This window comes from Staurois parvus, unplaced genomic scaffold, assembly GCF_062004578.1.
Source record: "Staurois parvus isolate SC_StPar_1 unplaced genomic scaffold, SC_StPar_1.0 ptg000634l, whole genome shotgun sequence".
NCBI classification, from domain to species: Eukaryota; Metazoa; Chordata; class Amphibia; order Anura; family Ranidae; genus Staurois; species Staurois parvus.
This window is the reverse complement of record NW_028318430.1, coordinates 1506450-1531374: the sequence shown is the minus strand read 5'-3', so window position 1 is coordinate 1531374 and position 24925 is coordinate 1506450. Positions and strand designations below refer to the sequence as shown.

At 42.1% G+C, this 24925-nt stretch overlaps 1 protein-coding gene across 1 annotated transcript in view; it reads left to right on the top strand.

Annotated features, from left to right (window-relative positions):
• The first annotated feature begins 19784 nt into the window (after nucleotides 1-19784).
• The window catches only part of VWA3B (von Willebrand factor A domain containing 3B), a 254156-nt gene continuing 249015 nt past the window's right edge, over nucleotides 19785-24925 (top strand). The window contains exon 1 of the mRNA XM_089693477.1: nucleotides 19785-19937. Coding sequence (XP_089549603.1) covers nucleotides 19796-19937 — 142 coding nt within the window. The 5' untranslated portion in view covers nucleotides 19785-19795. The remainder of the gene's footprint in view (nucleotides 19938-24925) is intronic.

Sequence of the window (24925 nt, the reverse complement as noted above, 5' to 3'; positions counted from 1 at the left end):
ATGAATGCCAAAGAGCAGTGCATTTTGGTTGCAGATGTGGACGTGTGTGATTTACACACATTCCTGCAACCACAATTGTGTGAACCTAGCCTTACAAGGGTCCCCCTAATTGGAAACAGTTTGCATGAATTGTTTAACTTTCTCATTGTGTTACATACAGTAGTTTGGGTACATTTAAAAGGATTGTACAATCTGATTACATTAGTGCATGACCAGCTTATCATGTTTCAATATTGGTTGCGTGCTACATAAACCACATGGTCAGCCTGGAAATAGTTCTACTTTCCAACCCATTTGTTATCTTTTATCTCTGATTTAATCACGCAAACTTGTAGAAAGCCATCAAAATGGTTAAGAAAACAACTGATAAGTGTTTGATTCCATCAGAACATCAAAATGATCATCTCATCACACTACTGAACTGCTAACTTAGGCTGGCCATACATTATACAATTATCTTCCAATTTTCTGCCCAATTTCCTTTAGATTTATCTTCAACTGTGTAGTGCAAGGGCCTGCCTAATTGGATAAAACTGAAAGTGTTGTTTAGGTTTGTCCTCCTATTATATGGTTTTTGGTAAATCTAAACCAAAAATCTCCAGATAATTGTATAATGTATGGCCAGCCTTAGGGCAGAACTAGGGTTGCCACCCGATTCCTTTAAAACCAACCGCATATTAATTACATGTTAAGGTTCTGTGTCTGATTAAGGTCGTAATTAAACTCACCTACTGCAGTATCTGCAATAAATTAGCCCTAGAACCTGTGTAATTAATATGTGTTCAGTTTTAAAGGGTGGCAACCCTAGGCAGAACTAAACCCACCAATTTAACTTGTTTTCCAAAACTGTTAGGCACACCTGAGCAACACAAAAATATGAGCTGAAGCAAACCTTTCTACCTGCAGTTACAGGAACATGTGAAAAATGTGTTAAAACACACATTTGGGTTTATTTACTAAAACTGGAGAGTGCAAAATCAGGCTCACTTCTTTTGGGAAATCAATTAGCTTTCAGGTTTCATTGTCAGAAACAATTGAGTACTGTCCGTGATTGATGTCAGGGTGTTGTTAACTTAACATACACACCTGCATCGGTTTGTGTGAACGGGGTGCGATTGTAATGTGCTGCGGAATTTGCACTGAAAACGCTGCGAATTCTGCACCGCATCAGTGTGAACAAGGGCTATTACACATGTCACTGTACTCACACATGAATCTACCCTTATGCATGCTGGGTATTCAGTCCTGATACATGAGATCCTGGCATTTTGGTGCAGGTGGAAGGCACAGGAGTACCATCCACCCCCACTGCCAGCAACCTGTAAATCTCTAACCCTAGGTTCACACTTAAGCGGTTTCCAGAAACGCACTACAGTCCATTTAACATGATTTCCTATGGGACACGTTCACATCTCCGAGTTTTCACCTGGTGTGTTTTTTGGAAAGGGTCACAAACTTTTTTGAACGCAAAAAGTTGGTTTTTAGTTCTATAGACTTTAATGGAAATGCTGCAGATAATCATGAAGTGTGTTTTTGATGCGTTTTGCATTTTAAATCGGCCTAGTAACAAGAAAAAGAAAACAATGCAAAACGCATCAAAAACACATCAAAAGCAGATACAAAAATGCACCGCAAAATGAAGTGCAGAAATGGATCAAACGCAAACTGCATAGGTGTGAAGCTAGCCTTAGAGAGGTGGCAATGACATCTGTGCATGTAAAGCTCAGCATACATTTATGGCACCACTCTGTGTCGAGATGACGTAATCCTGTGCACATACGAGTGGTGTTGTCGTGGCCTGGACATTCAAGTGGCTGAACCATCCAAACCCAAAAGAAAGACTGGGAGAAGATGGAAGCACTCATGACCAGTAGGAACCCTGACAGTGCATCAAAGAAGGGTATCGTTTGACAGGTATGTCTGCCGTGATGTGCTAATATGCTATGTATATTAGCCCATTCTGGCATAAAGTTCCTGGGGGACATTTATTTAAAAATTTAGCGGAGTTCATTTCTGATTTAGTGCTTCTTTACAGCAGATGCAGTCAGCTGCGTTTTTAAATGCAGTATGAATGCCTATTTAAGAAAAAGAAATCTATTCCATACTGCCCCGTACTACATCACTGACCTAATATCAAAGTACCGCCCAGCACGCACACTCCGCTCTTCACAAGACCTCCTAGTTCCCTGGTCTCCTCCTCCCATGCCCGCCTCCAGGACTTCTCCAGGGTGTCACCTATCCTCTGGAACTCCCTGCCCCAACCCATTAGATTATCACCTACTCTCCTCTCCTTTAGGCGCACCCTGAAAACCCATCTCTTCAGGGAAGCCTACCCCACCCCCTGCTAACCTGCCGACCTCCTCCACTCTTCCTACCACTCCATCCCCCACAGCTATCTCCTCCTGTACCACAATCCCCTCCCTCCTAGATTGTAAGCTCAGAAGAGCAGGGCCCTCGATCTCCTCATATTTTGCATTGTAGTGGTATTGTTCTGTGACATGTTCTGTTCCCCTTTGTAATGTACAGCGCTGAGCGAACCATTGGCGCTTTATAAATACTATATAATAATAATATTCCAATCAGCCTTTTTTCCGTAGATCACTGATTCACGGAAAGAGCCGAAGATGTAGACTCGGTCATGTGATCAGCTGTGTCCATTTACAGCTGATCACATGTAAACAGAGTAATGCCAGTTATTGGCATTTCTCTCCTCTCGAGCTGTCACGCTGACAGCTCGAGAGGAGAGGAGAGCCGGTAATCAGCATTCCGCAGAGGGGTCATGTACACTGATCATCAGGGCACTGATGATCAGTGTGCCCTGATGATCAGTGTGGCCCCAGAAGTGCCACCTGTCAGTGTCCATCACTTCCAGCTGTCAGTGCTGAACAGTGCCACCTGCCAGTGCCCATCAGTGCCACATCAATGCCACATATCAGTGCCTACCAGTGTACATCAATGCCACATATTAGTGCCCATCTGAACTGCCTTTCAGTGTCACCCATCAGTGCCAGTCAGTGCCACCTATCAATGCCAATCAGTGCCACCTATTAGTGCTGCCAATCAGTGCCACCTATCAGTGCGCATTAGTGCCGCCTATCAGTGCCACCTAACAGTGCCAGTCAGTGCCGCCTATCAGTTCCAGTCAGTGCCGCCTATCAGTGCCATATATCAGTGCTGCCTTTCAGTGCCTATCAGTGATGCCTGTCAATGTCCATCAGTGCCACCTACCAGTGCCTCCTCATCAGTGCCCATCAGTGCCACCTATCAGTGTCTATCAGTGCATCTTATCAGTGGCGATCACTATAGCCTCATTAGCGCACATCAGTGAAGGAGAAAAATCACTTATTTACAAAAATGTATAACAAAAACTAAGAAAAAACATTTTTTTTCAAAATTTTCAGTGGTTTTTGGTTTGTTTAAGAAAAAATAAAAAACCCAGAGGTGATTAAATACCACCAAAATAAAGCTCTATCTGTCACAAAAAAAAGACAAAAATTTCATATGGGTGCAGTGTTGCATGACCGTGCAATTGTCATTCAAAGTGTGACAGCGCTGAAAGCTGGAAATTGACCTGGGCAGGAAAGGGGTATAAGTGCCCTGTAGGCAAGTGGTTAAATAAAAAAAATCTTACCTAAAAAAATATAATAAACTCCACATTAGACACCAACCTTTGACCCTGGCCTTGACCTTTGATCCTTACCTTGACCCTAATACTGCCCTAGATCAAGCCTTGATCTAGCTATTTTTTCTTTATTTTTTTTATTTTGTTTTTATTAATTTTTTACACACTTTTGTGTGTTTACATCTGTCTCCCCAGCAAGGAGAGAAAGATGCATTGTATTTGTATTATTATTATTATACAGGATTTATATAGTGCCAACAGTTTGTATTTTATGGATACAATATTATCCTCCAATTCCCAGGGAAATCTTCCTCTCCATAGCCTTCTCCATATACAAGAGCTTCTTTACATCCAACCTCAAAAGGGATTTCCCCTCATAACAATGTGTTATATAGGAAGACAAAGGTGAACCAATAGTGCAATATTGCAAAGACTTAATTGAATAAAATAGTGTTCAGTCTACTCACATTATAACTTAAAATAAGTCACCAATTGACAAAATCCTCCAAAACAGACTTCCTAGTGTAAAACGTATTCCAGAAAGTAAGGCTGGCCATACATTATACAATTATCTGCAGATTTTTGGTTTAGATTTACCAAAAACCATATAATAGGAGGACAAACCTAAACAACACTTTCAGTTGTATCCAATTAGGCAGGCCCTTGCACTACATAGTTGAAGGTAAATCTAAAGGAAATTGGGCAGAAAATCTGCAGATAATTGTATAATGTATGGCCAGCCTAAGAGATCAGCTCTACACCCTGTTCCAAATTATTATGCAAATTATATTTAAATGTCACAAAGATTAAATATTTTGTTTTTCAGTGTAACTCATGGATGGCATTGTGTGTCAGGGCTCTTTTGATCACTGAAAACAATCTCGGACACCTGTGATAATTAGATTGGCAGATGAGCCCAATTTAAGGAAAAACTACTAAAGGAGGGTATTACACATTATTAAGCAGAGCACCATTTTCAAGCAATATGGGGAAGAAAAAGGATCTCTCTGCTGCTGAAAAGAGTGAAATAGTTCAATGCCTTGGACGAGGTATGAACACATTAGATATTTCACGAAAACTTAAGCGTGATCATCGCACTATTAAGAGATTTGTGGCTGATTCAGAGCACAGATGGGTTCGTGCAGATAAAGGCACATTGAGGAAGATTTCTGCCAGATCCATGCATCGGATCAAGAGAGCAGCTGCTAAAAAACCATTACATAGCAGCAAACAGATATTTGAAGCTGCTGGTGCCTCTGGAGTCCCACGGACATCAAGGTGTAGAGTCCTCCAGAGTCCTGCAACTGTGCATAAACCTTCTATTCGGCCACCACTAACCAATGCTCACAAGCAGAAACGGCTGCATTGGGCAGAAAAATACATGAAGACTAATTTTCAAACAGTCCTGTTCATGATGAGTGCCGTGCAACCCTGGATGGTCCAGATGGATGGAGTAGTGGATGGTTGGTGGACGGCCACCCTGTTCCAACAAGGCTGCGACATCCGCAAGGCGGTGGTGGAGTCATGTTTTGGGCCAGAATCATGGGAACAGAGCTGGTCGGCTCCTTTAGGGTCCCCAAAGGTATAAAGATGACCTCTGCAAAGTATGTGGAGTTTATGACTGACCAGTTTCTTCCCTGGTACAGAAGGAAGAACTATGCTTTCCGTAATAAAATCATCTTCATGCATGACAATGCACCATCTCATGCTGCAAAGAATACCTCTGCATCAATGGCTGCTATGGGGATAAAAGGAGAGAAAGTCATGGTGTGGCCTCCATCCTACCATGACCTCAATCCTATTTAGAACCTTTGCAGCATCCTCAAGCAAAAGATCTATGAGGGTGGGAGGCAGTTTACATCCAAACAGCAGCTCTGGGAGGCTATTCTGTTTATGAAGTATGAAGTACGACTGTCTACTCTGCAAAAAGGGGTCATTTGGGGGATATCTGTACTGTTCTGATATTCTTGGACCTCAAGAAATTAGATTGGCTGTCAGTACTTCAGGACTGATCAATTTTCAGATCTATCCCATAGTTTGTGAACTCTATAACTTTCCTACAAACTAAAAAATACATCCTAATGTGGGTTATTTTCACCAAAGACATGTAGCAGAATACATCTTGGCCTAAATTTATGAAGAACAATTATTTATTTGCAAACTTTTATAACAGAAACAAAGAAAAACTTTTTTTTTTTCAAAATTTATGGTCTTTTTTTGTTAATTTAGCAAAAAAATAAAAACCCCAGTGGTGATTAAATACCACCAAAAGAAAGCTCTAGTTGGGTGAAGAAAATTATAAAATTTTAGTTTGGGTAAAATGTTGTATGACCGCGCAATTGTCATTCAAAGTGTGAGAGCGCTGAAACATGAAAATTGGCCTGGGCAGGAAGGTGTAAAATTACCTGGTATTGAATTGGTAAAACAGTACAATATTTGTAAAAAACCAAGAGACCAAGACTACACATGCTTGGAAATGACAGAATACATTACAACACACTGCAAGAGATTACATCACTTCTAAAGTTGTATTTTATCTTACAGGAATTTTCATAACTTTAGTAACCTCTTCATTGTATGAATGAAACTAGCAAGCAAAAAAAAACCAAAAAAAAAAAACGGACGATCAATTTTGAGAAACCAATAAATTGATGAGTTTAATTCTGATTTAAAATCTTATGAATTAGCCTTCTACACACTTTGGGGGAGATTTGCTAAGGGCAACTACAAAAAATGCACTCTGGATGCATTCCGGATACGTTTTTGTTTACAGTTCACACCAGTTCCGGTGCAGTTTTGATGCAGTTTGCTATGTTCCAGTACGGTTCTGTGCAGAGAAAATGCAGCATGTTCTACTTTTTTTTTCTGCATCTGAAACTGACTGGAGCTGACTGCACTAGTATGAATTAGGGCCATTGGTAGACTCTGCATGCATTTTTGGTGCAGGAAAAAAATGGACTGAACTGCATCTAGTGTGAACTAGCCCTAACCCTAGGTTCACACCTAAGCATTTTCCCCTGCATTTTGCACTACAGTCCATTTAAAATGGACTGTAGTGCATTTTCACCCGGTGCGTTTTTTGGGAAAAAAAGTTGAATTTTTGGTTTTATAGACTTCAATGGAAACGCTGCAGAAAAGTATGTAGTGTATTTTTGCTGCATTTTTGCTGCATTTTGCATTTTAAATCTGCCTAGCAACAAGAAAAAAAAAACGCAAAACGCATCAGAAACACAAAATGCAACGCAAAAGGCAATGCAGAAATGGGACAAACACAACCTGCATAGGTGTGAACCTAGCCTAATGCAAGCCATAGATGGGTCGAAAATCAGCTGATTTTTTCGCCGAAAATAAAATCGGCCGATTTTCTGATCGTTAGTGGGTTAATAGGTCGGCCGTTTTTCGGTATTTTGGCAGATTTTTTTTATCGGTAAAGTTTGAAAAAAATCGGCCGCGGCAATGATGGGCAAATCGGCCGATCTTTTTACCAATAAAAAATCTGCGCATGAGCTGTGACCTGCAAGAGGAAGACAAAAAGAAGAAGAGGAAGAGAAGAGGATGAAGAAGAAGAAGAAGAGGATGAAGAAGAGGATGAAGAGGAAGAAGAAGAGGATGATGAAGAAGAAGAAGAGGATGAAGCAGAAGAAGCAGAAGAGGATGAAGAGAAGAAGAGGATGAAGCAGAAGAAGAATTCCAGTCCACAAAAAGTGTCTCTGCAGAAAGCTCCGCTATTTCTTTGACAGTTCTTTGACATTTATAATGGCTGCAACAATGTATCTATTTTGTTTCTGAATAAAAACATCTGTATCCGAAATGGATACAAATAGATACAATGTTGCAGCCGCTATAAATGTCAAAGAAATAGCGGAGCTCTCTGAAAATCGGCCAATTTTTTTTTTTTTACCGTTCCTGGTAACGTCGGCCGAGTTTCGTGTTTTAAAGAAAAATTGGCCGGTTTTCTCCCCATCTATGGCCTGCATAAAGCTAGATCACTCAGAATCTGGTGCAGCTGTGCAATCAGCTTCTAACCTCAGCTTGTTCAGTAATGCTGAACAAGACGGTTCATTCATCGGCCAAATTTTTATCTGAAAGAATAATCGGCCGATATTTGCACCGTTAGTGGGGCAATGTCGTCAGCCAATTTTTACGGTTCCTCCTCGTTTCTTTTATCAGTCATGCTGGAAAATTTATGAAAAACTGTTGATTTTTGTAAGCATTGGTGGCAACAGAACGACCAATTTTTTTGTTTTTTGGCCGAAAATTCGGTCAATAAACGAACTGTCTATGGCCTGCATTAGAGTCCTTTCACACAGGCATTCCATTTTTTTTTTCTTCAGTTCAGTCACGTTTTTTCAACGAAAAAACAGATGAGTTTACATTCATTTTTTCATCCATTTACACCCGTTTTTTCATCTGTTTTTTTTATCCATTTTTCATCCATTTACATTGCTTTACATCCGTTTTGGTCCATTTACATCCATTGACATCCATTTTTCATCCATTCAGGGTTTTTTTTGCGGAAGAAATATAGGGTTTTCTTCCGTTCAAAAAAACAGATGTTAATGGATGCAGACATTAAAGGATGTAAAAATATGTTCATCCGTTTACATCCGCAAGCCAATAGAAATACAATGGTGGTCTGTTTTTTTCATCCGTAAATGGACAGAAAAATAACGGAACGCCCGTGTGAAAGAGGCCTTAAGTTTTAGCAATAAAACGAGGAAGCTGATTGGTTTCAATGCAGAAATGCACAAGATTCTGAGTGAACCACGTTTAGTAAATAAACCCCAATGAGACTATTGGACTGGTCATCTGTTGTTTTTTGTTTGTTTTGTTTTTTTGTTAGCCTCATATCAAAAAACAAAGAGGAGGTTACTAAAGTTATGAAAATTCTCGGACAGAATACAACTTTGGAAGTGATGTAATGCATTGTAATGTATTCTTTCATTTCCTAGCATACATGGTCTTGGTCTTCCCATTTTTTTCTGAATGAATACTATACTGATTAAACAATAACTGTACACTCTGGTATCGTACGAGAAAAACTTTCTGTTTGTCCCTTCAGATAATTTTGCATAAACTGTTGTGATCGGCTCTCAAAAGCTGTTTACTAACAATCAGATTATCAGACAATTGCTTAGGCTCCATTCACACTAGATTTATTATCAAATTGCAGTCGGAATTGCCACAATTCTGCCTGTGATTTGAAAACACGCTCTAAAAGTGTGAAAACACGCAATCACGTTTTCAGGTGCCATTCCTTTCAATGGCACCTGAAAACGCAAGGCGCCAGGCAGGGCAAATATACCGCTATCATACAAATAAAATTGCACCCAAAAAAGGTTCTGGAAAAGCCCTAGTGTGAATGGAGCCACTTTTTCGTTTGATTTTCTCATTGTATATGCTGAGCATAAGCAGGGCCATGAATAAGGGGGGCAATCAGTGCCCATTAGTGCTACCACATCAGTGCCCATCAGTGACTCATCAGTGCCCATCTGTGCTGGCAATCAGTGCCCATTAGTGCTGCCTGGAAGTGCCCATCAGTGACTCAGCAGTGCCCATCTGTGCTGGCAATCAGTGCCCATTAGTGCTGCCCATCAATGCCGCCTCATAAGTGCCCATCAGGGACTCCTCATCAGTGCAGCCTATCAGTGACTCATCAGTGCCCAACTGTGCTGGCAATCAGTGCCCATCAGTGACTCATCAGTGCCCATCTGTGCCGGCAATCAGTGCCCATTAGTGCTGCCTGGAAGTGCCCATCAGTGACTCATCAGTGCCCATCTGTGCCAGCAATCAGTGCCCATCTGTGCTGGCAATCAGTGTCCATTAGTGCTGCCCATCAGTGACTCCTCATCAGTGCCCATCAGTGCCCATCAATGACTCATCAGTGCCCATCAATGACTCATCAGTGCCCATCAGTGCAGCCTATCAATGCCCATCAGTGAAGGAGAAAAATTACTTTTTTACAAAACTTTATAACAGGAACTAAGAAATATTTTTTCCCCAATATTTTTGCTCTTTTTTAGTTTGTTTAGCAAAAAATAAAACTCCCAATGGTGATCAAATACCACCAAAAGAAAGCTCTATTTGTCTACAAAAAAGTTATAAAAGCGTAGTTTGGGTACAGTGTTGCATGACCGCTCAATTGTCAAAGTATGAGAGCGCTGAAAGCTGGCCTGAGCAGGAAGGGGGTCAAAGTGCCCGGTAGGCAAGTAATTAATATTTAATGAAACAACCGTCTGTTCAGGGGCGGACTGACCATTTGGAAACTCAGGCACTGAGTATTTGTGACCATTTGGAAACTCAGGCACTGCCCGAGGGCCCGGGGTTAGTAGGGGGCCCCATGAGATGCCCCTGGTACCTTTTTCATAGGCTTTTTTGAGTTTGGGCAAGGACTAAGGGGCTCCATGATCCCCTATTGCCCGGGGGCCCCATGAGTTGTCAGTCCGCCCCTGCGTCTGTTACTAGACGAGCCCAGCCCTTCATTGAACACTGGGGAGATCATTGGACATCTAACTTTCTACAAATCATTTCTCTGATTCCTGGAACAAGAAGTCATAATGAGAAGAGCGCTGAGCTCCGACGGGAATAGAGCGATCCGAGGATGACGCCTACAATCAGACCTTTGCTCCAGGTACACAGAGAGCCACAGCAGGTATAGGACACGTCACCACAGTAGGAGCCAATCAGTTCATGCTGTAGAACAACAGCTCCTCCCCACTCCACCCCTCACCTTCCCTGCACGATGCCGGAGTGTGAGCCGCTCTGTGATTGGTCGGAGCTTAGCAACCATGGTTTCCACAGTCAACAATAGACGAGTGTGGTCTATGTAGGTAATGAGAGGACTGTATACCGGCGGGGTGTCCGCTCATCGTTGCATACCCGTCTACCAGGTCAGTGCCATGTCATGGAGATGAATATATACTGCAGATTATTTGTCCTCAGTGTCATGCAGGTGTATGTGAAATGGATGTATTTGTGCCTAGCTGTAGATCGTTTTATAGTTCTACTGATTACTTTGATTTCTAAAGGTTTTGGAGCTGATCAGAGAGGGTGGTCAGAGAATCGCGCCCATAAAGCCCATACATACTTTGATTGTAGTAGCATGTGTCATATTGGGGATCCATTAAAGCAGAACTATTATCGTTATTATACAGGACTTGTATAGTTGCGCAGCACTTTACAAAATGACTAAAGGCAAAACTTTTTTTTCAGTATTTTTTGTCATCTTTGTCCCCTTGGAGAGATTTCCCTTTACTTCCTGTCCCACTGCCAAAACAGGAAGTTGAAGGAAATCCCTCCAAAGTGAGGGAATCCCAGGAGGTCACCAGAACTAGTGTCCTCATTTGGAAGACTTTTCCTCTCTTTCTGTTCTGAGGACAACTAAAAATGTGGGAATTTCTTTCACTTTCATGCACGGTGGTAAAGGTAAACCAGGCAAATTAATGATTTTTAAAACTTGTCACTCCTGCATGAGTAAACATTTACAATTCTGTTACCTTTTGTATCACTCAACCATTCCTCCTAGATTGTAAGCTCTAACGAGCAGGGCCCTCTTGTACCAAATTGTATTGTAACTGTAATGTCTACCTTCATTTTGTAAAGCACTGCACAAAATAAATCCTGTATAATAATAATAATATTATTATTAATTCTGCATACTGTACAACCCTCTTTGAAGGAACCCTTAAAGCTAGAGCAGAGAAAATGATCACTAAATTGGAGTTGTTGGAGTGATTATCCCCTTTACGACAACCCAACACATACTGTATGTGCGACAGTGGCAGTGGCAAAAGGGTGGACGTTAAAATGATATTAAAGGCATTTTTTTTTTTAATAACAACCATGTCTACACTTACCTGCTCTGTACAATGGTTTTGCACAGAGCAGCCCTGATCCTCCTCTTCTCGAGTCCCCCTTTCGGAGCTCCTGGCCCCTCCCTCCTGTTGGGTGCCCCCATTGCAAGCAGCTTGCTATGGGGGCACCCAAGCAGGCTCGAGCAGCTGCTCTGTGTGTCCACCACCTCTCTCCTCTTCATTGGCTCACTGGCTGTAATTGACAGCAGTGGGAGCCAATGCCTCCCACTGCTGGCTCAGTCAGTAAAGAATCCCATGAGAGCCGATCTCTTGTGCACATCGCTGTATCCCAATGGGATTGGGAGGGGGGGGTGCTGCTGCACACAGTAGGTTTTCATGCATAGAAGCCTTTACAACCACTTCAACATCCACACGCCACACATATGCGTTGCCGGCCATCCAATTTTACATACTGACAAAGACGTGGGGAGGCACCCATGGAGGATCTAAGGATTGAGTGCTCTTGATTGTTCTTGTTGCAGAGTTGTGCTTTGATTAGCACTATAGCCAAAATGGCACATAATTGTAAAATGAAAGGAAAATGATAAATGGTTTTCAAAATTGTTTACAAATAAATATGTGTAAAGTGTGGTGTGCATTTATATTCAGCCCCCTGAGTCAATACTTTGTAGATTCACCTTTCACTGCAATTACAGCTGCAAGTCTCTTTAGGGATGTCTCTACCAGTTATGCACATCTAGAGAGTGACATTTTTGCCCATTCTTCTTTCAAGTCCTGAGCTACCAGCCAGGCCTTAAGAGTTACTCACCACCAACAAACACACACAAACAGAGACACCTGTACACACACAAAGACATGTACATACACACAGAAACATGTACACACATGCAGAGAGACACATGTACACACACACACACACACATACAGACACATGTATACACACACAGGCATACAGACACGCATACACACAGATACATGTACATACACAGAAATACGCACACACAGACACATGTACATACACACAGACACATGTACATACATACAGAGACACATGTACACACAGACACATGTACGTACATACACACAAACACACACACATGTACATACACACACAGACAAATGTACACACACACACACATACATGTACATACACGCAGACACATGTACAGATACACACATGTACATACATACAGACACATGTACATGCATACACAGACACACACAAACACACACACCTATAAAAAGTTGCAGTACTTCGTTGTTCACTCACAAAGCCAGGTACTGCACTCTAGGGGGAGGCAGAGAGCACAGCACACACTCCTTCCTTTGCTTTCACTGCGCTCAGCTATTGAGCAGTTTGACGGCTCCCAGTGCCAATGACAGATCCGGCCTGAGCTCCGAGCCTGCTCAGCAAGACTGCCCTGGGGGACACACTCGCCCCCACCATAATTTCCATTCGCCATTGACGAGCAGGCAAGTGGAAATGTCAAGGCCTGATGTAAACCATTCCATTGTAGCTCTGGCTGTATGTTTAGGGTCGTTGTCCTACTGGAAGGGGAACCTCCGCCCCAGTCTCAAGTCTTTTGCAGACTCTAACAGGTTTTCTTCTAAGATTGCTCTGTATTTGGCTCCATCCATCTCCCCATCAACTCTGACCAGCTTCCCTGTCCCTGCTGAAGAATAGCATCCCCACAACATGATGTTTCCACCACCATGTTTCACGGTGGGGATTGTGTGTTCAGGGTGATGTGCAGTGTTTATTTTTTGCCACACATAGCGTTTTTCTTTTAGGCCAAAAAGTTACATTTTGGTCTCATCTGACCAGAGCACCTTCTTCCACATGTTTGCTGTGTCCCCCACCTGGCTTCTCACAAACTGCAAACGGGACTTCTTATGGCTGTCTTTCAACAATGGCTTTCTTCTTGCCACTCTTCCATAAATGCCAGATTTGTGGAGTGCATGACCAATAGTTGTCCTGTGGACAGATTCTCCCACCTGAGCTGTGCATCTCTGCAGCTCCTTCAGAGTTACCATGGGCCTCTTGTCTGCATCTCTGATTAATGCTCTCCTTGCCCGGCCTGTCAGTTTAGGTGGACGGCCATGTCTTGGTAGGTTTGCAGTTGTGCCATACTCTTTCCATTTTTGGATGATGGATTGAACAGTATTCCATGAGATGTTCAAAACTTGGGATATTTTTTATACGCTAACCCTGCTTTAAACGTCTCCACAACTTTATCCCTGACCTTGGCCTTGGTGTGTTCCTTGGACTTCATGATGCTATTTGTTCACTAATGTTCTCTAACATGAAGGTTTCACAGAACTACTGTATTTATACTGAGATTAAATTACACACAGGTGGACTCTATTTACTATTTAGGTGGCTTCTGAAGGCAATTGGTTCCACTAGATTTTAGTTAGGGATATCAGAATAAAGGAGCCTGAATACAAATGCATGTCACACTCTTCAGATATTTATTTGTAAAAATATCTGAAAACCATTTATTATTTTCTTTCCACTTCACAATTCCACTATATTGCCAAAAGTATTGGGACACCTTTTATGGTTGAACTGGATGGACTTTTGTTTTTTTTCAGCCAGACTAACTATGTAACTATGTAACCTGCTTTTACACACACATGAACTTTAATAGCATGCTATTCTTAATCTGTAGGGTTCAATATTGAGTTGGCCCACACCTTTGCAGCTTCAACTCTTCTGGGAAGGTTGTCCACAAGGTTTAGGAGTGTGTCTATGGGAATGTTTGATCATTCTTTCAGGAAGTGCATTTGTGAGGTCAGGCACTGATGTCAGACAAGAAAGCCTGGCTCACAGTCTCCGCTCTAATTCATCCCAAAGGTGTTCTTCCGGATTGAGGTCAGGACTGTGCAGGCCAGTCAAGTTCCTCCACCCCAAACTTGCTCATCCATGTCTTTGTGGACTTTGCTTTGTGCACTGGTGCGCAGTCATGTTGGAACAGGAAGGGGCCATCCCCAAACTGTTTCCACAAAGTTGGAAGCATGAAATTGTCCAAAATGTCCTGGTATGCAGATGCCTATAGAGTTTTTCTTCACTGGAACTAAGGAGCCAAGCCCAGCCCCTGGAAAACAACCCCACACCATAATGCCCCCTCCACCAAACTTTACACTTGGCACAATGCAGTCAGGCAAGTATCATTCTCCTAGCAACTGGCAAACCCAGACACATCCATCGGATTGCCAGACAAAGGAGCGTGATTCATCACTCCAGAGAACACGTCTCCACTGCTCTAGAGTCCAGTGGTGGCATGCTTTACACCACTGCATCCAGTGCTTTGCATTGCACTTGGTGATGTAAGGCTCGGATGCAGCTGCTCGGCCATAGAAACCCATTCCATGCAAGTCTCTATGCACTGTGGTTGTGCTGATCTGAAGGCCACATGAAGTTTGGAGGTTTTTAGCTATTGACTCTGCAGATAGTTGGTGACTTCTCTGCACTATGTGCTTCAGCATGCACTAACCCCACGTTGTCGTTTTATGTGGCCTACCACTTCATGGCTGAGTTGCTGTTGTTCCCAGTTGCTTCCACTTTGTTATAATACCACTAACAGTTGACCGTGGAATATTTAGTAGCAAGGAAATTTCCCGGATGGACTTATTGCACAGGTGGCAAGCTATCACAGTACCATGCTTGAATCTTCTGAGCTCAGAAGACAAGTCTGATCAATGGAGGAGAGCAGGCTGAGTTCCCAGCACAGCTAGAGAGTGGACCATGCTGTGCTCTTCTGCTTAGTGTGGCCAGTTTTTATTAGGAAAGCAAAGGGACTGGTAGGAACACCAGGGGTTTCACACAAAGGAAGCAATACAAAGAAAACAGGCTACTTTTTCACACAAGTACATGGTACAGCGGGCACATATCAGGAGCATGACATATTGGGTTTACATATTCTTTAAAGTCTTACTAAACCCACAACAGTAGAATCAGACAAACAGCATTGTGTAAAAAGGCTTCTTGATCCTGTCTTCACTGATCCTCCCCTTCTACTGTCCCCAATCCATCTACAGTATATATTACCATATCCTTTTATATATATATATATATATATATATAAAACCTTTGTTCTCAGCTGCATAAGAGGCTTAAAGATGTGGGGTGGAGAAACAGAAGTACAATGATCTTCCCACAGAAGAGCTGTGCAGTGGGGGTGTGTCAACACAAGTCTGACCATTGGAGGACAGGCAGTCTGTTCTCCCAGCACAACCAGAAAACTGACCATGCTGGGAATGTGTTCTCATGCCTAGCGTGGTAAGTTGTAATTGGGAAAGCAGAGGGACTGGCACAAACACCAAGTATTTCACACAAAGGATACAAAGAGGACAGGATACATTTTCATACAGTACATAGCACAACAGGCACATATCAGGAATATGAAATGTTGGGGGAACATATACTTTAATATGCATTACTATACTTCAGTGCCACTATTTTTACATTGTGCCCCATCTCAAGAGGGCAAGACACCTGTGTTGTAGTGCATTGCAACACTTAGTAGTGCATTTCATTGCATTAGAAAAAAGGTTTATGTGCAATTTTCAGTATAGTGAAGTGCATTGGTGGCCTATTCATTTTGATAAGCTGTCTTAATACAACACACAATAATGTGCAATATTACTGCTGCACCTCAAAGAAGGATGGTCTGTGCGATGGGATTTGCATTGCTGTGCTGTTCATTTATCATGGCACCCCAACACACATGAGAATGGGCCCCTAATGTGCTTTTTGTTAATATAGGTCATAAAGCATTGTATAATTAACAAATTAACTTCAGCTCCATAACTCATTATAGGGCCCTTGGTTCTTCATTCTTGTCACCTAGTCTGTAAAAACTATTTGCTCGTTTCAGCTCAAGCAGTAAATCAATGCAATCACTTTCACTCTCAAATATTTATGAAAAAATTAAATAAAAACGAAAACAAAGTTTCAGAATCAATTTATCGTTCCATACCTCACATGGTCAGCCTAATAATTTAAATCTTCCAACCTATCCAATCCCTTTCATTTTTTTAAAGCGTATGTAAGCACTAACAATGAACTTCTCATGTTCTTTCTCTTTTGGTCTGCAAAAATATACCATTAAAAGAGTTTTCTGATATCCTTTTAATAAGAGCAAAAAATACCCGTTGATACTGCCATAGATTCAGTGCTGTACTTGTGCACTCTGCAATCTAATCTTTCTGCTGAAGTCACCACTGAAAACTACAGACCCCCCCCCCCCCATGTTATGGAGGGCGTGTTCTGTAGTCCTAACACAATTGCTGTCTTAGGGTAACAGCGCTTCTCCGTAGATACAATACAGTGAGTGAGCGTTGTCACCCTGGACAGAAAATGGAAGGATCACCAGATGTTACAGTTCATTGCTGCTCCTGCAGCCTCTTTGCAGCTACTCCCTGTTTACATGCATGTACTTCAGCAGTGGCTGCATGGCTTGGTGAACCATGCTTGGTAATGTGTAATGAAATGGTCACTGACCATTTCATTAGCATGGTATAGCTTATGTGAGATTTTAGAGATTGGGTTTACTTTTAACATGTAAAAACTGTTGCCAATATATAGCTTGTTAATTGCTTAGGTAATAGTTGTAGAGGTTCTTTGATTTTTACTGCTGGGGATATAGCCACAGGTATCTGCAGGTATATTTGTTGCACCTTAACAAGCCTTATGCTAGTCGAAAAATAATCTAAATGGGTTTTCGAAAAATTAACACATGGTCGTGAGAGCAAACGATATTGCCATCATGTAAAGACCAAATTTCAATTGATAAATCATTCAATGGACATTAATTAATCAGTTTTACACCCGTTTTTGTGCTTCTGGATCACATATGCGCAGTACCAAGTGTTCGATTTTAATGGGCAAGAAACACATTTACCTTTCAATTTATCGTCCGTTCGGCAAAAGTTTTTCCAAACGTTTCCTCTGATTGTTTTTGCTCAAAAATTTCACTACCAATTTTCGATTTCTGCCCTTTAACCATTTCAAGTCTGGACACTTTCACCCTCTTCCAGTCTAGGCCAATTTTCAGCTTTCAGTGCTGTCACACTTTGAATGACAATTGCATGTTCTTGCAACACTGTACCCAAATGAAACGTTGAACATTTTTTTCACATAGGTAGTGCTTTCTTTTGGTAGTCTTGGATCACTACTGTGTTTTTTATTTTTTGCTAAATAAATAAAAAAAATCACCGAAAATAAAAAAAACAAACTTGTTTTGCTTAGTTTTTGTTATAAAATTTTGCAAACAAATAATCTTTATTCAAAAGTTTAGGCCAAAATGCATTCTGCTACATTTTTGGGGTTACATAACCCGAAACAGTGTATATAATTTAGTCTGTGTGAAAGTTATAGAGTCTACAAACTATGGGATATACTGTATATCTGAAGATTAATAAGTTGAGACCCTAAAATGCCAGAGGCTGGTATGAAGTATGGCAGTGAAAAGGACATTGGTATGGGGTATGGCGGCGATCAGCATGCTGGCATGGAGGTGATCAGGACGCTGGTATGGTATATAGCATTGATCATGATGCTGGTAAGAGGTATGGCGGTTATCAGAATGTTGGTGCAATGTATGGTGGTGAACTGGACACTGGTATGACATATGGTGTATTCAGAATGCTGGTATGGGGTATGGCAGTTATCAGGACACTGATATGGGGTATAGCAGTGATCTGATGCTGGTATGGCATATGGGGTCATCAGAACACTAGTATGGGGTATGGCGGTGATCAAGATGCTGGTATGGTGGTGATCAGGACTTTGGTATGGTGTATGAAGATGTTTTTGTGAGCACTGGGACAGGTAACAGGTGCTGACTTTTTTTTTATTTTATTAAGACTACTCTGGGCCAGTGATCAGGGACACAAGGGCTGGTTGGCACTGCAGTCTGTGGGTGTACATGCAGCCTACAAGCAGCAAAGGGAACAAAGGGGAATACTGTAGAGCAGCCTTAATCAACTAGGGTTCCATTGAACCCTAGTGTTCCTCCAGAGGTTGCCAAGGGTTCATTGAGCAATCCCCAGTTTCTGCCTCTCAGATATGTAATCACTGACACCAAAAATGTGTGAGCATTCTTCCCACTAACCACAAATGTAAGAAGCATTCTTCGCACTGACTGCCATGCTAATGTACTGTGAGCTGCAGATTTAGGTTTTCATAGCAGGGATTTTCTGAGATCTGAATGTTCCTCCATGTTACAATTGTTGAAAAAGGCTGCTATGGAGGGTCATTTAACGGACAGTTCTATGTCTGCTGGGGCTGCTGAGGTCTCATTTAAGATATCCATTCCTAGCAGCAATCTCTGAGCTTTTGGGCATCTACACAAGGAGGCCTTTACAGATAAATAAAATATGTTAAATGCACATATGATCTTAAGGAAGATTTACAGTATGTTGGAATGAATGGCCTGGTGACAGAGTCTCTTTGAAGTGGTTGTAAACCACTGACAGCCTCAGTTCTGTTCCTGTGAGCTCACTCAGCTCTGCAGTGTATCATTTCAGAGCAAAGAGAAATTACACTTGATGCCCCCCCTTTTTCTGAACTCTTTATAAATTCTGGACATTGAATGGATATAGAGAAGTGAAGACTGACAATCAGGGGCGAATTTACCACAAGGCAAACAAGGCATTTGCCTAGGGTGGCATTTTTTAGGGGGCCAGCACTGCCCTCCGGAATAAGGGATATATGCAGCATGGGGACCAGGTGGGATCTGCGAGAGGCTGCGGGCTGCTTGATGGTGTATGCAGAGCCAGACTGTCTTTCCCCGGGATGTCCGGAGCTGTGAAGGGGAGTGTCTTTCCCTCTGTTGCCGGGATGGGTATTAGTGAAAGGCTCTCTCCATGGAGGGGGGGTTTCTGGTGTTGGTTGGTGTCAGGCTCTCTTGATGGGGGTGGGGTCTTGTTGGTCACTGTCAGTCTCTCTTTACCCTGGAGTAGGGGGGAGTCCAATTTTCGTGTTGCCTAGGGCAGCACAAAACCTAAATAAATCATGCTATTGATAAAAAGGTACAACTACCGATAAAAAGGTACAACCTATGTAGAAGGATTTGTTTCATCTCTGTGTATCACCTGAGGCTAGTCACTTTACTGGGTATTTGGAATGGTTTACAACCACTTTAGGTCTCAAGACATTTGTGATTCTTGTAATCTGGTGCTGTTTGAAAACCATTCATTTGTTAACTTGTGCAGTCGTGACATTTTGTTATCAGGAAACAGATCACAAGTACTGTATATGAACACATACAAATGTATATTCCCTTATTTTCATCATTTTCATTCTCTTTTTTTATTTTTAGATGTTTAATTAAAGAATTTCTGGTACCTGAAAATGAGTACCAAAAAAGTATCATCAGAAATGGATGTAACAGCCCAAGTTTCGTCAACAGTATGGCTGAAGTCCCTCAGTCTCAAAAAGAAGAAGCTCACATTGCTTAAGATCCTGGCACAGCTCGGTTTTCAGCAAAGGGAAGGTTGTAAACACATCTGTTCACATTTACAATTCATCTATTTAGTAGCTTCTGTGAAACACTGTGGACATGACTGAATAAACTTTTTATTCTTATTTTGTTAAATGTAGATACTTGTCCCTCACCCTATTAATTTATGTATTCATTTGTGCAATCCAGGGCTCACCTCTAGCAGTGGTAAAGTTAGCGTCAGGGTTTCCCAGCAATCAGAGCCATGCTCATTTTCTGATTCTGCATATAAAAGAAGATCCCACGGTTAGACTAAAGCTGGCCATACACAGAGCAAATTTCAGCCAATTCATGATAAATTGGATAAAATTTGAGCAGTGGGTGGTCCTGTCACCACTCTCCTGCCTGACATCCTTCGATCTGAAAATCTATGGAGCTGGTCAGAAAATTGTTGGCCCAACAGCTGCTGAATCTAGTCAGATGCATACACTGTTCAGGTATCCTGACAGCTGTGGGTGCAGCGGCTGTCAGAACACAACAGCCCATAGGGAAGATTCCTTCATCCACACCGTTTATCGCAGATAAGAAAATTTATAGACTTTTCTCATTCAGCCTATTCACTGTGAGCTTCGATCTACTGCAGGTTGCCCATATTTTAAAGAACTCTAGGCACACTCGAGTAATAAAAATACAGTAAAAGTTATAATCTGCATCAGTTTGTTTGGAAGCATATATGAGAAGATAATTTTTTTTTAAAGTGTCAGTCAACAGCTCACTACCTTTGAATGAAGGTAACAGACATGAGAACTAATTTTAGAGAATGAAGGCTTGGATTGTGCTGATTTATCTAATGCAGCTATCTATAAAGTTTTGGAAATTTGTGCCAAAAGAGCAGGTACCTTTACAGTTCTTGGTAGCGATTAGATGACAACCCTATGAAACCTTATTGGCACTTTATGCCTGCCCCCTTTTTTCACAAACTTGTTGCAAGGTTGTTGAGAGCCGATTCATCACTGTCAAGTACCTGACTTTTCAACTGTATAGCTTGTTCTTCTTCCCAATCACATTGGCATGGTGAATCTTGCACTTTAACTTTGAGCCATGGTACCACTCAGATGTTCTGCTCTTCAAGCCATCAATTCTTCCACTGAGTATTTTATCTACTTTGTATGTACTTTCCCTTAGTTACAGATTTCTTTTCTTGTGAGTGAAAACGAGGATGTGAAGGCAGCTCAGGAATTCTTCCAAGAACAAAAAAAACACATTGCAGCTTACCAGTTGGTGTGGCTTTATTAGTTTTTTCTTTTTACCCAGTGATCCTGCCTGTAACAAAATTCCTGTCCTAGGGTGACAGAACTCACTCGCCCTATTGTATTTATGGGGAAGAAGCATTGTCAGTCTAGGCAGAAAGTGTGTTAATTAAAAGAGAAGTATGGCCAAAGCTCTTCTCATATGGGTCACAGGAGTACACTTACTGTTGGCAGACATCACAGAGCGGATCCAGACAATGGAGAGATCGTGACCGTAATGTTGGGATCCACCCAGATGCCTTACAGTCAGCTAATTCAACTTTTCAGTTTAACTCCTCACCGCTGAGGGCCTGAGGCAGCTTCCACTTCATCCCCAGCTCGGCACTCCAGTGAATGCTGGAGGGGCTGAGCAGAGAGTGGTGACTGACAGTCACCACTCTCTGCTCAGGGCAGAGGAGAGAACTAAGCGATCAGTGGTCACGTGATTGCTCAGATCTTGGGCTTAGAGGCGGTGGGGGACAGCTTGCAGCATCAGACCAATGCTGTAGCAGTTAGGTGAGTAAGTGTGTTTGTGTTTTTATATTTCCGCACTTCTTTTAAAATGATCACACTTTGTTTACATTATTTCATTACTGATGGGTAAAAAGTACATCTTCCTAGGTACCCTAGAACAGTGTTTCCCAAACTTTTTACAGTTGCCGCAGCCTTTAAAAGTATGCAAAACGTGAAGCACTGCAATCTACAATGTAAAAAAATGAAATGTTACTTATTGATAGGAAACCTGAGCCTAGGACAATTCACAGAACCGCCTCAATGAAATTAACGTCATATCAGAAGCCTCCCTTCACATCAGAAGCCTCCCTTCATATCAGAAGTCTCTCCATCAATTCAGAGCCTCCTTCAGATCAGTGTCTCCGCTTTATGTCAGAGACTCCCCTTCACATTAGAGGCCTTCCATCACATTAGAGTCCATCTATACATGTGGACCCCCCTCATCACATCAGAGCCACCCCTATATGTCAATGGCCCCATCACATCAGAGTCTCCCCACCTCATCAGAGCCTTTCCATCACATCAGAGTTCCTCCATCACATTAGAGGCCTCCCATCACAGAACCACCAGTGACAGAGCCCTTTAGTCACTTAGTATCCCCATTATATAGCCCCCAAATTCCTCTATTACAGAGCTTGATTAATCACACAGTCCCCTCTTCGCATCAGAGCCCTAGCTTTTTGCTTCAGCAGCGTGGCAGATGGCGGGATGTAGAGGGGTTCTGGAGAAGGTGGCTTTCCATCCTCTCCTAATCGCTAGGAGTGGCCCTGCATGCTGCCTGCCCTGGTTTAGAGTCCTGAGTTGCCATGGTGCAGGTGAACCTGTTGCTATCACCATAGCAATGAATGAGTGAGTCCTGGTCCTGGAGCATCATTGATTGTTGTGGTGCTGGCGACCGACGTGTTTGCACCATGGTAACTCATAAAGCTGATCCTGGGCAAACAGGGTCCCATGCTTGCTGCATCCTAAGAGCACCCTGGTTGAGAAACACTGGTTGCAATGTTGGACAGGGCACCCCCCAGCACATGGCTGTCCAGCATCACAACTAGCAGGGGGATGGCTGCTTTGATAGGGAGCACCTGTCTATGGCTCCCAGCACTTGCCCAAGGATAGGGAGTTGATATGTATCAGCCTCACCTCCGTCTGATTTCTTCGGGTCTGTGCTTGCCTCATGCAAGTGCTGGGAGCAGGAGACAGGCGCTGTAAAGTAACCCAGCCATCTCCTTGGTAGCTGTGTTGTGTGTCAGCCGTGTGATCAGGGGCACCTTGTCCGACATCACAGCTAGTGTTTTAGGGCATCTAGGTATATGGGACAAAGTACATGTATATTGTCCCATCAGGTACTAAATAATGGAAAAAATAGTGACAATTTTTATTGAAGACTACAGAACACCCCCCCATCTCTTCCCCCTACTTTTCAAAACATGGGAGAAAGTGTTCCGTAGTTCACAGAAAAGAACTTGGCTGGGTTTATAGTCTTGTTAGATAATGCTGCAGAGTGCACAAGACAACACTGTATTCTGGCAGGCTCAACATTTTTTACATTTATCAAATGGATAAATCAAAACCCTTTTAATGCTATTTTTAACAACTCAAAATGATCAGTTAGACTTACAGGAAACATGTGATGAGATTGTGAACAGCACTGAAAAGTAAAAATTGTCCTTGTTGTGGTGTGTTGTGATCACGCCATCAGTACCAGCTATTGCAATATTGCATGACAGTTAGAAACTTGATTTCTAGCACAGCATATGACACTTTTTTGTCCATTTGAACATAACTAAAGGTGCACTACTGACCATTGCTTCGCAACTGTGGCATGTGCTAAAACTTATTTCTGTAAATACTTAAGCTCCTTTTCAAGCTCTTGAAAGCAGCCAACGATTAAATTATGCATGACAGCAAGCAAGGTTTATTGTGTCTAGTGCTCACCCAGTAGCAGCTGATAAAGAATGCATATAGCAGGTTTTTGGCCAGATTTGGGCAGTACTGGTGCTTGTTAAAACCCTGCTGAAACCTGCTCAAAATTTGTTAATAGCTACAGCCAGAATTATCAAATAAGATCTGTATTTTAGAGCTGAACTTCAAGCAAAATTGGTAAATACAAAATTGTTAGAGATTCTGTATATAGCCCCATAGAACAGACAGTGCACAGTCCACATGTGTTTTTCTGCTGCCTCTCTGCAAACAAGAAACAGGAACTTATTGTTGGTATATAGAAAAGATATAGAGTTTAACCATAGATGCAGCTATAAACTTAGAAACACTTCCATCTACTGGTTGAAGAATACATCTATACTGATGTACAGTAGTTGCAGAAAATACATAAACATTGCATTCCAACACCTCTCATTATATTTGTTCCATTTCGGATCTCAGTTCTATAAATTGCTTTCAGTTCACTAAGAGATGTCATCTCTTCACCAGCAACTCTGATTCACTTCTATTTCTCATGGGTTGGAAGTTTTTGCATCTCATCCCATGAATCTGGCTCTGGTTTTAATGCTGCACGAGTAACGTAGGACAGACGTTTGGCTGGGATGCCTTTATTGCTTCTGGTGGATTTCATGATTTGAAGCCTCTTGTGGCCTGGTTTCTTCTTTTACAGTATTTAGATTGCCTGCATTAATTTCTATTTTTGTATCAATTTTGTTGCTTATCTTCATGTGACACTAATGTAGAATTTCCCTTTCTTTTTGAATGGGCACTTTTTGGATGTGTGCTTTGCTTTCAGAAATGTATACACTGCTCAAAAAAATTAAAGGAACACTTTTTAATCAGAGTATAGAATCAAGTCAATTAACCGCCTCCCACCCGCCATATAAGGAAATGACAGACGGGTGGCTGTTCTCTCGTTCTGGGAGGACGTCATATGATGACTCTAGCTGCACATGCACACCCCCGGGGGCACGTGGCATGGCAATCAATGATGCGTGGTGTCCCTGGAACACAGCAGATCACCGATAGCAGTAAAGAGACAATGACATAGGCTGTATCATGTTATCAGATGTGTTCAATCACTGCTGATCGCATGTAAATAGGAAATGCCGGTTATCGGCAGTCCTCTCCCCACTGCGTGAGGAGAGAAGATCTTGTCATTGGCATTCATCAGAGGCCCTGATGATCAGTTTAGCCCCGTCAGTGCCCATAATTGCCACCTGCCAGTGCCCATCATTGCCACATATCAGTGCACATCAATGCCACATATCAGTGCCCATCAGAGCTGCCTTTCAGTGCCAG